Source organism: Limulus polyphemus, unplaced genomic scaffold (genome assembly GCF_000517525.1).
Source record: "Limulus polyphemus unplaced genomic scaffold, Limulus_polyphemus-2.1.2 Scaffold1537, whole genome shotgun sequence".
NCBI lineage: Eukaryota > Metazoa > Arthropoda > Merostomata > Xiphosura > Limulidae > Limulus > Limulus polyphemus.
This window is the reverse complement of record NW_013667147.1, coordinates 43,436-54,416: the sequence shown is the minus strand read 5'-3', so window position 1 is coordinate 54,416 and position 10,981 is coordinate 43,436. Positions and strand designations below refer to the sequence as shown.

At 29.3% G+C, this 10,981-nt stretch overlaps 1 protein-coding gene across 2 annotated transcripts in view; it reads right to left on the bottom strand.

Moving 5' to 3' along the window:
• Positions 1 to 10,981, bottom strand: part of LOC106463999 (actin-binding LIM protein 2-like) — a 51,598-nt gene that overhangs the window by 18,049 nt on the left and 22,568 nt on the right. For both annotated transcript variants that reach the window (XM_022391656.1, XM_013924103.2), the window contains exons 10-17: positions 10,427 to 10,595; positions 7,912 to 7,962; positions 7,208 to 7,222; positions 6,634 to 6,801; positions 5,503 to 5,648; positions 4,497 to 4,638; positions 2,284 to 2,397; positions 1,129 to 1,217 (exon numbers count right to left, since the gene is read on the bottom strand). In XM_022391656.1, coding sequence (XP_022247364.1) covers positions 1,129 to 1,217; positions 2,284 to 2,397; positions 4,497 to 4,638; positions 5,503 to 5,648; positions 6,634 to 6,801; positions 7,208 to 7,222; positions 7,912 to 7,962; positions 10,427 to 10,595 — 894 coding nt within the window. The remainder of the gene's footprint in view (positions 1 to 1,128; positions 1,218 to 2,283; positions 2,398 to 4,496; positions 4,639 to 5,502; positions 5,649 to 6,633; positions 6,802 to 7,207; positions 7,223 to 7,911; positions 7,963 to 10,426; positions 10,596 to 10,981) is intronic.

Genomic DNA, 10,981 nt, shown 5'->3' with positions numbered 1-10,981 from the left:
ACAAATCCTCCAATAAATAAATTTGGTGTAACGAGTAGTTTTAATTGAAACTCCGACAATTAAGCCCACCAGGGAGCTACTCATTACATATTACTTTCATGCCATCACTGACATTCAGCAGTGGCACCATTTGAGACATATTTTTAAAGGTGAGGCATGCAAAATGAGGTTAAATCTGGTAGTCGTTGTATCCCTACCACTTTGTAGGTCCTACTTCTTCAGATACCTCAAAACCCAAGATACATCTTATAACTCCCCATACTATAATTTGTAACTTGGTATTATTGTTAGAGTTTTTCTCACTGCTGCATTACTTTTGGCCAGAATTTCAGTTTGTATAACTATATATCTTCCTATTACGCACATAGCATGCACGTCAGAATATGTATGTAACCAAAACTCCTCTATTGAATGACAACACAAACAAATATCCATAAAAAAATTCACACTTAGGGTATTCAAGATTCAGACAATTATAAAAATAACTGGTATGTGAAACAATCATTTGTTTATAATAGAACACAAATTAACTAAAACTGCTCTCCTCACAACAAGAACACAACTTTAACTAGGACTGTACATGAGGGTTTGATTATGTCTTTGTTGATGTAATTTTTAAATGTGGTACTGAAAAACTGGAGGTCTTAGAAAACTATTATTTTTTCAATAGAGGGTAGCACTTTTAATATATAAAAACATTACAGTTTATATCAGTAAAATTTATGAAAATTTTGAGCTCTATACATTGAATCATTTTGATGCAATGAGTTGCATACGACTAAAGAGCACAATTCAAACACTTTCCCGTGCAGTACTTTCCAGAAAAAAATCCTTTTTTAGAAAATGTTCACTTTTTTTTCTAAATTTTTCAATGAGATATGAATTACTAGCACAAACAGCCATCCATATGGCAGCATTTCTGCTAGTGTATACTGTATAGCCTTCCTATTGGTAAAAAGGCTAATAAATTATACACAAGTATTAATTCTTATTAGATGGCTTATCTGTATCTGCTGCAAAACTGTTCTAAAGGATAAGTTGCAACCGGATAAAAAACATTCAAGTGATTCTTCCACAAATTTCTGATTATTAAAGAGTAAAGTTTTTTCTTAATGCATCTATACCTACCATGTAATCTCGGCCACCAACAGGAAGCGTGGAAGACTTAGTTGCAAATCCATAACCTGGTTTTGGTACTGTCCGGAGTGAAGATATCACTATAATTAAACAGCACAACACATAAAATTCAGCAATTAAAAAACAATGACATTATTCTAAAATCATTAAAACACTTATGTGGAGAATAATGGCACTGAAACTGAGTTTAATAAACTAGAAAGCTTTTAACATATTTATACAAACTCTAAATATGGTATTTTATTCATAAAAATAAATATACAGAACTTGTGGAAAAACCTTCAATGTATGCTCGGTAAAACCAGTTACTACACTGACTCTGATAGCAGATATTTAAGTAACAATAAAGTAGAAAAGTTTTCTTACACATTTTGTCAATCCCATTTAAATAAAATGTCAGTAGATTTAAATCTTGAAGAAAATAATAAAATATAAAAAGAATAGGTACATAAATACGAATTAAAAGTATCTTGACATTTAAAATTACAGTAATTTATTTTAATCCCAGTTTACTAGAACTAAAGAAATAAATGGTTTTGTGTTCAAGACGTAAATTAACAAACAAAAAAAACAAAATATCTAAATTGTCAACTTAATTTCCAGTAATATCACCCAAATACATATCACTATCTTTTACAAATATTTTATTACATAACTACTTCATTTGGTTATTTACTGACTTATTAATTTAAGATGTTTCTTTTTTTTCTAGAAAAGAAAGCTACATTTCTACACTAGATGTTGTAGTACGAGTTTCAGTTGTGATACATACAGAACAGTGCAGGCTGTACATGAAGTTGCCATATTTATTTTTTCTTGCTGAAACGTTCTTCTTAAGCTTTAAACACTAAATGATAAATAAGTCACTGCCCTCTGAAGTTAGTTTAAGATTAACCATGATCTTATAATTACTTATGTTGATTGATATGGACTATCAATAATTTCTTTAGAATATTACAGAATTTAAAAAAGAAGTACAAAAGTACACATCCATCAATAAATTCAAACATTTATATAGAATTTATCTAACATTTTCTTTTTGTCCTGATTCAGAAATAATGAATGAAGCTGGTTATTTTTTTTCTATGATATTATGATAAAAGGTCCTACTTTAAATCTTCAGTTAATACATTTGGGTTTGGTTACCATTGTAGGTTGGTGTGATGTGACCAGATTTACCCAAGGATGATCTGTTACTAGAACCTCGATCAAATTCATCTTCCTCCCATGGTCGGGGTCGATCCATTGCTCGAGATGGTGCTGACCAGAAAAAAAAGCATTGAAACATCAATGTGGTTTTTTCTTGTAAAAACACAGCTTTTATCCATTTATACAAATACAATAGATATTCATTGTTGGCAAGAGACACCATTCACCAAACACATAGCTTGTCTGAAAAGTCAAATTAAGTGTATAAAAAACAATTTCTTTGTAAATTAGCTCATTGACATTGAAATACTTACGAATCTGGTGATCACAACACATTTACTTGAAGTACTTAGGAAGCAAAAACTAAATTTTATGTTAGCCTATTTTTCTGTTTTCATACACACACACATATTATATAGTTCTTATTATCAGCTGGATATTAGATTCCATTTGCTTATAGTCTGATAATTTCATCTCCCCAAGAAGCAATCTATTTGTACTGTAAAGAAAAAAAATTAAGTATGGCTTTTAACAGATTACTAAGTGGATGAATATCTTGATTGTTAACTAATTTTTATACTGATAAAAACTATGTGCTAAATTCCTGCTGGATTTACTTGTCCTATGAGAGACCAATAGCAGGAGAATTAAATTCATACAAATTGTTTATCAGTTGTACATATTAAAACTGTTTATTTTATTCCCAATGTTTCACCAGGTTTACCTGGCACCACCAGGTGTTATACAAGAACTGGGGCTAACATAATTTAATTTAAAACAAAAAACATATAATGATGGTAATCTACAAGCACACGACTGAGAAAGTGTAAACAATAAAAATTTATCAATGAACTGTCAATTTTAAGTATAAGCCCAAGTCTGAGTATTGAAATATGTTCTATGAACAAAAGAGAATGAAATTAAAATAGATCTAAACAAACACCTTAGTATTTGTTAATAATGGAGTTATATTTTTTAATTAATAGGGCTTCTTTTGTTTTTCATATATTAATGTTGTCCTCTCTGCTGAGGATTTTTACCTGGGAAAAATAAAAAGAATGGGTTTTCATAGACATGTTCAAAAACATGAGACGGAGATTTTAGACATTCCCACAATTAAGTAGAAAGTTATCTGTTAGCCTTACCAATATAACTGCTTTTGCAATCTGTACATTCAATTGTATACACATTTCCTGGAGTATCATTATACATATACCTAGCTTCTTTTCAGGTAAAAATGTAAATTGTACTTTAATGTCAAATTTATGATCTCTGACTGTTTTTCACCAGACTTTTTTTTGATAGCATGAGATAAGTTTGGAATGAATAGTAAAATACAAGTGACAGGGACATTTTCAAAAAAAAATCATTTTCTGTGTCAATTTGTGGCTTATTTTCAAAAGAAGCAATTATTTAATTAACAACATTGGAAGGGAATTTTTTTTTGCACAACAATCAACGTTGGAAGTTATGATTTTATATGTATTGATACCTTTTGGCATTGGTTATGAAAAGACTTCCAAGAAACATAAAGTCCAGTGTGAGTATTCTTACAAAATATGGAGGTTTGGAAGCCTGTGTTTGTCTTTTTAACAAGAATATTTAGAAATGACAATTTGTGATCAATTTCTTTTTTATGGGTGTATCTGGTTCAGATGAGTAAAACTCCTGAATTACATTAATGTTATCAAAAGCTGAGAAGATGTCATCAGCATTTCAAAACCAAAAAATTGGTTTATAAAGTGAATTTGAGAAAGCAGTGTCTTCAATTCTTATTATAAATATATTGGCAAGTACTGGAGCTACAGGATTTCCCATACTATTTGGGAATAATTCCCACCTTCAAGCTGTAAAGTGAAAGATTTAGTGGCAAGGATAAACAATTTTCTTACAGTGCTGATGTTTGGGCAAAAATGAGGAATTAAATATTGTTTGAAATAGCAAAAGGGTCAAAACATTTCTCACTTTAATATAAATGATAAACTAACATAGCAACTTAGACATTCTGTTTTACCTTATACATATGTATATTTCTTTTTTTTTTGTAGCTCAGAAGGGAAAAATCTATATATCAACAAAAAAAAATCTGTAAGATGATACACATGTTGTTTAATTATTCATAAGTTTCTACATTAAAACTCCTATGTAACATTTAATATATCCAAAAAATGTACTAAAAACAAAAAGATAATTTTATTTTGGTAACTTACAGGCATTGACAGGACTGTCATAACGGAGCTTAATGGAAACCTCACGACTGGCAGAGGGAGCACGAGAAGCATTTCGAGGATCAACGTGTGTTATCTTCCATGCCCGTATTTTTTCTCTTTCTTGCACAGTCTTCAGAAATACCTGGGAAAGGTAAAAATTTCTTTAACTTTGTATATATGATTAAAAGAAAAAAAAGACTAATGTTGTAATAACTTCAATGTAAAAAGCTATTGATTTTTCATTTTTGTTAGCACTACTTGCATGTTTGCAACTCCTTTTCAAATGCCACTGTACCAAAATATCACAATTTATAAACAATGAATATATTGCAAAATATTTCTAGCACAGTTTACTAAAAGTATCAAAATTCTAAGAAACAGTGCAACTTGTCTATTAACACACTGACCATTCAATGTATGAAAAACCTGGTGACACTGTGTTTGCGGGGACCCTTTATTATGTACCAATCACATATCAGAACAATCTCACAGAACCAATAATTTGATGTTTAGGCATAAATCGAAATGTTTGATACAAGAACAATTTTCTGCTATAAGCTTAACCTTTGTTTATTTAAAAACATTTTTATACTTCATTGAGCTATTAAAACTAAAAAAAAGCTTTACCTTCTATACTAAACACATATGGTAACTGATTAAAAAAAACAGTTTTAAAGTAAGTAAGTAAGAATTGTTAACTACTTATAAATAAAAAGTGGTAACTTTCTGAAAATAGCCTATGATTACAGAAGCAACTATTGGTAACTGATAAATGCAAATGGGGAGAATTTTAAAAAAGTAAATAGTAGCAAAAGTTTACAAATAACTAGTGGTAATGGTTAGAATTGGCCAGTTATAGTTGATTAGATACAAAAAGTTGTAAATGTTTAAAAGCAACTAGTGTTTGTGATTAGAAATTGCTAGTAAACACAAACAGATGGAAATATTAGGAAATAACTAGTGGAAACAGTACAATCGTTATTTTTAAAAATAGCTATTAACTTACCTTGCCAATCCCACTTGCTATTTTTGATAACTCTTGCTCTTCTTTTTTTAAACGTGGGTCTTCTTGCACTTCCTCCTCTCTATCTACTTGGTCAGTCTCATCAACTTCAAACTCTTTGGAGTTGCCACTCCAAAGTTGTTTACGTTCTAAACATTAGTGTTAAATAAGTGTTTGTGTTTTTACATTCTACTAAAAAAATCTTGCACAATTAGTAAAGTGAAAGAGAAGAACATTTAAATCAAAAATTAGAACCAGTGAGCTTAAGATGTTTATCTTTCAATCTTAGGAGCAGATAGTCTCATTAAAATCATATCTATTACGCTTTAAATATACCCCATTAAGTTCAAATTTTAAACTTTGTACACATATTTCAAAGCAAATTTAAAGATCAGCATCAACAATGCAACTGCAATAGACTTTTTTACAGATAAAATTTAAAAAATCTATCCCATGGTGCAATTTCCATTGTTTATTACATTTTTAGGTTTGCTTATTTCAAATTTTCATTTAGGTACAGAATTAATAACTGAATCTAAATTGTAGTACAAATAATGTTTTCTTTTCAGAAAATCAACATGTGATGCTCCTATTTGTAGTTGTATTTTTCTACTGCATTTCAATTAACTTATATTCATGTATAAAATATATATAGATTTTTTTACTGGTCAAGACAACTAACTGTGCAGCAATATCCTTTTTCTTTTACATTGCTATAGAAAGTTTATAACTCATACTGTTGTACTGTGCTCAGCTAGTTCTGTGTACGTATGAATTGAGATACATCAACTACTCAATCTTCTTTTCTAGAAGCCAATGTGTTATGACATAATTTGGAGGTGTTTTTTGTGTTTGCAAAAAGACTGATAATTATTTTAATGGCTGAGAGTGACTACTTGTGACATTTGTTCATTGAGAATTCTTATAAAAAAGACATCATAATGTCAGTTTAAATTTGCTTGTATAGGGGTTTATATATTAACTATTTCTTTTCAAATAAAGAATACTGACTAGCCAAACCTTAGTTCAGGTTTTTTTTGGTGGGATTATGTCCATTCACTTTGCATGTTATCATGAAACTCTAACATAAATTTAATATTTTTTTAAAGAAAAGATTATTTCATATCTACATACCAGGATCAGTGTAAGGAAAAGGTGGTGCAGGAAAATCATCTCTTTCAATTCTGGCAACTTCTGTAGGTTTGGGAGGATGGGCATCGGGGTACTGGGACAGTTCTATTGGCTCTTCATTATTCATGTATGGAGAACGAGGTCGAGGAACACTAGCTTGAATAGATTCCACTGGAACCCAAACAAACAAACAAAAAAAAAAAATAATTTTTCTTTAGAAAAGGATGATATATATCTGGAAAACCTGAAAATAACATACTTATTAAAATGAATAAAATATATTGAAAAATTATACTTTAATGCTAAAGAACTATTTGCTTCTAAAGAAACACTAAAACATAAATTTTTAAATAAAAAAATAACATCATATGACACAAAATAAACCTGATACCATAGAAAGTTTTTTTAAATTATGAGTTAATATAATATTTGTAAAATGCAAAACTTGTTCATGGAAGAACTAAAAATTTTTTGATATATTTATACTTTCTTTTGCCACTACACACACACAAAACATGCTGTTTCATTTTGATAATTGATAATTTAAAACAACAATTAAACTTAATGTATTACTTACCTAAAACTGACATTCCTTTAGTAGTCCCAACATGAAAAGGAAAACAATAAAAAAAGACAGTAATCTATAGTTGCAATTAGTTATACAAGATATTCACAAGTATTAATTAACATCTATTAATTCAATAATTCTAAAACAGACAGCTATGAGTAAAGTTTTTAATCTTTTACCCAAGTTTTAATTTTTGGATATTAGCCCATATAATTAAGTGACATAAGAATTATAAAGAAACATTTTTAAAAGTGGGAACAACTTTCATTGGAAATGAAAATAACCGACATATTACGACTTAAGTCAAACATCCATTTCTGTTAAAATGTAAACTGATGCATGAAACCATATTCAAATGTAAAATAAAATGTTTTTAGCAGTTTTGTAACAGCACTGCATGTTCCAAAACCATATTAATAAATTATGTTTTCATTTTTAAGTTTTCCTTTTATCCCTGTAAACAAGATTTTCAAGTTGATTGATTAAGGAGATGGAGGCTACTTTAAGTCACTCATGTAGATGCTTGAATATAAATAAAAGTTTTAGAAAACTAATATTTATGTACATTTATAACAAATACCTCACTGAATATGCTTGTAGTTATGTGAAAATCCCATTTTATAAGTAATAAAGTCCTACAATAGTGAATAGTCAAACTAAAGTTTGTAGTCAATATTCAAACTAATCCTGTATGAATGTTAAAAACAACAAACCTTGTTTTGGTACTGGTGTTCTTGGTAATGTTGTTTTTTTTGCTTTTTGCTCTAAAACACAGAAAATACATATCAAGAAAAAAAATTTACTTACTGGCCAATTCTATTAAATATGATTAAAGATAACCTAAATTCAAATTCAATTTATATTGACAAAATTAAGTTTTTTAAAAAAAAGCAAAAAACATAGCCATATGATGTCTTGATACATCTACATTTTATTAACAAATGTTTGGAATGATGTATTATTATTATGTAAGATAAGACATACACAATAAGACTAACCTTTTTCTGCAGTTTTCATATTCTGATTTTTTTAATTCATTTTGTTTGCTAATCAGAAAGTGACTTTTGCATGAAACAAATTTTGTATGTAGAGAAATAATTAAGGATTCTGTGTGCTACATTATTTTAATAATATAATCAACTAGTTTGAAGAGAAAGGGGAGGTATATACAAAATACAGTTGATTTAAGGCCAGATTTGTAATCACAATAATCTAAAATCCTGCAAATGCATGTTGTTCTCAGCCCTTTTCACTAAAGTAAATTTGTACTTGAATGAAGTTGTAATATTACTTTCAGCTTATATACAAGATGAGCTGCACTAAATCTACTTCTAGATCTTACTGATGTATGTTTTTTTATTTTTGTTAACAAGCATCTAATGGAACACACCATGTTCTTAAGCAATGTAAGAAAAACGTTAAAACTTAAACACACACACACAAGAAAAAAAAAGAAGACTCTTTGGAATTACATCTTTAAATCAGAATAAATCTTATTCTACAGATTGGTTTCATGATACCTCTAACTTGAACCTGTGGATATCTCTGCCCAAGATAATAGTTTACTTTTTTCATTACATAGTTTTAATATTGATATTTGTTGCAACAAATTTAATAATTTTATGTTCTGCTCAATTAGAAAATTTTACTTATGTAAGCCATTTGTCATGTGAATGTACACAGATTTAGTAGTAGTTTTATGAAAAGTATAAAACCATAATCTGCATAACCTTCAACAACAAGTTATTTGTATTTCAAAATTTTTACTTACTACACTAAACTGTTTCACTACAGTAGTCTTATAAAGACTTCTTTGGAGTTTAATTACTAGTGAAATAAGAATTTTAGGTAAAGAATATTTATTTCATACCTGATGCACAAACAAAGAGGAAATGGTCAGCAATTGACTAGTTCAGAGTGACACTTGTATAGTCTTGGAAGACTAATCTACAAGTAGCACCTGAGTAGTTCAGAGTGACACCTGCAAAGTCTTGGAGGACTAATCTACAAGTAGCAACTGACTAGTTCAGAGTGACACCTGCAAAGTCTTGGAGGACTAATCTACAAGTCTAACTGTGAACTAAGCAGTTGCTGCCCAATTTACCTTTGTTCGTTCATCATGAATGTTCGGCCTAAATCATCTATAAAATAATTATTTCATACATAATTCATTCATTATAAACGAATGAAAAAATTACAGTATAATAAATGTAATTAATTTTAAAACTAAACAACACTTTATACCTATCCTCCCCTGAATATCACCACATTTAGTTTTACATACAAGTTATAGAATACTTGAGTCCATAAATGTTAAATACTTTACTTCTGAAACATCACCCTTTGATTTCATGCTTTAGTTACAGTATCAGGATTTTGCATTGAAATTAAATACATAGGGCTGTAGAAGTACTTTTGTATTGGGGAGGGGCATTAAAAAATTTCTTTTCTTGTTAAAGCATCATTGATTATATTCATAATACCATATTTAAATGTAACCACGAAGATTACCCACATAGGTTATACTTTACCTATTGGCAAAAACAGTACATTTAACTGATTATTATAATATACTAGACCACCCGTGACCCGTTGGGTTACCCACTATTCAGAGGTTATGAAGAATTCAAGCTAATTTCAATATTGTACAGCAATTAAGGTTTATTTTGAGATAATTTAATTAAATATTTCAATCCATTCGTGTTATTCATAATTCAAGAAAAGATATTTGATTGTTGATCAGGAGTAAAAGTAAAGACCATTTCATTTTTGAAAAAAGTGAAGTCAGAGTTTTCAGGTATTGTGATGAACAAAACTTATTCAGTTTATTCAAAACGTCTGAAAATAAGAAATAACAGATAATAGTAATGTTATTCATGGTTTATTAGAACATAATTGCTATCAAAAAACAAAAAAATTAAAACCTGATTGCAATTGTTTTTTATTCAACTTATAGCATGTTAATAGAAAAAATGCTAAAGCTCATATCCAATTATAAGTTCACTAAATACTTAAAAATAGAAATGAAAATTAGGTCTAACCCTAGTAGACCTCAAATCTATACAGCACAGTCAGACTAAGTTACTTCTCCAACAACGTTTTTAATGTTTCTTCACAAGAGATCCTTTGCAAGATCTGTAAGGCAAATCTTGAAAAAAAAAAAAAAAGAAAATTTTGTTTTTTTCATAACCAAAGATTGAAGTTTCAAAGCATTCTTCATCATCCCACCTTGGGGTCGGTAAAATTGTGGAGATTTTGGTGGATAGGGCTGGATGGGCCGTCTGAGGTAGCCCTGTGTGGGTTCTGCTGTCAAGTAACTGATAGTGTAAACATGACTGAGGTCACCAGCTAAAAGATTCTCTCTTTCTGGATAATTCCTTGCACGTTTATGACCATACTACATTAAAAAAAAACAAAGCAGTAAAATTAGAATGTAGAAAATTATTGGTCGACTCCCAAAATCCATCAAAATTAACAAGGGGAGTGATAGAATGGATAAAGTTTCTACTACGAAATCACGAGAATATAATCAAAAGTATATTAAAATATCTAAGTGTAAATCGATAAAACTTAAAGGCACAAACCAATAACCATTCACATTTTTTTCTACTAAAAATTAAGAGACTGTTGTTGTGATTAGTTGCCTACGTGATCTCCTTCTTTAGATTGTTAATTAGTAAATTGTTAATTGTAAATATAAAGTATATTTTGCTAATTAACAATCAGGCTAAGGAAGGATATCGTGTGTGTGTGTGTGTGTGTGTGTGTGTGTGTGTGTGTGTG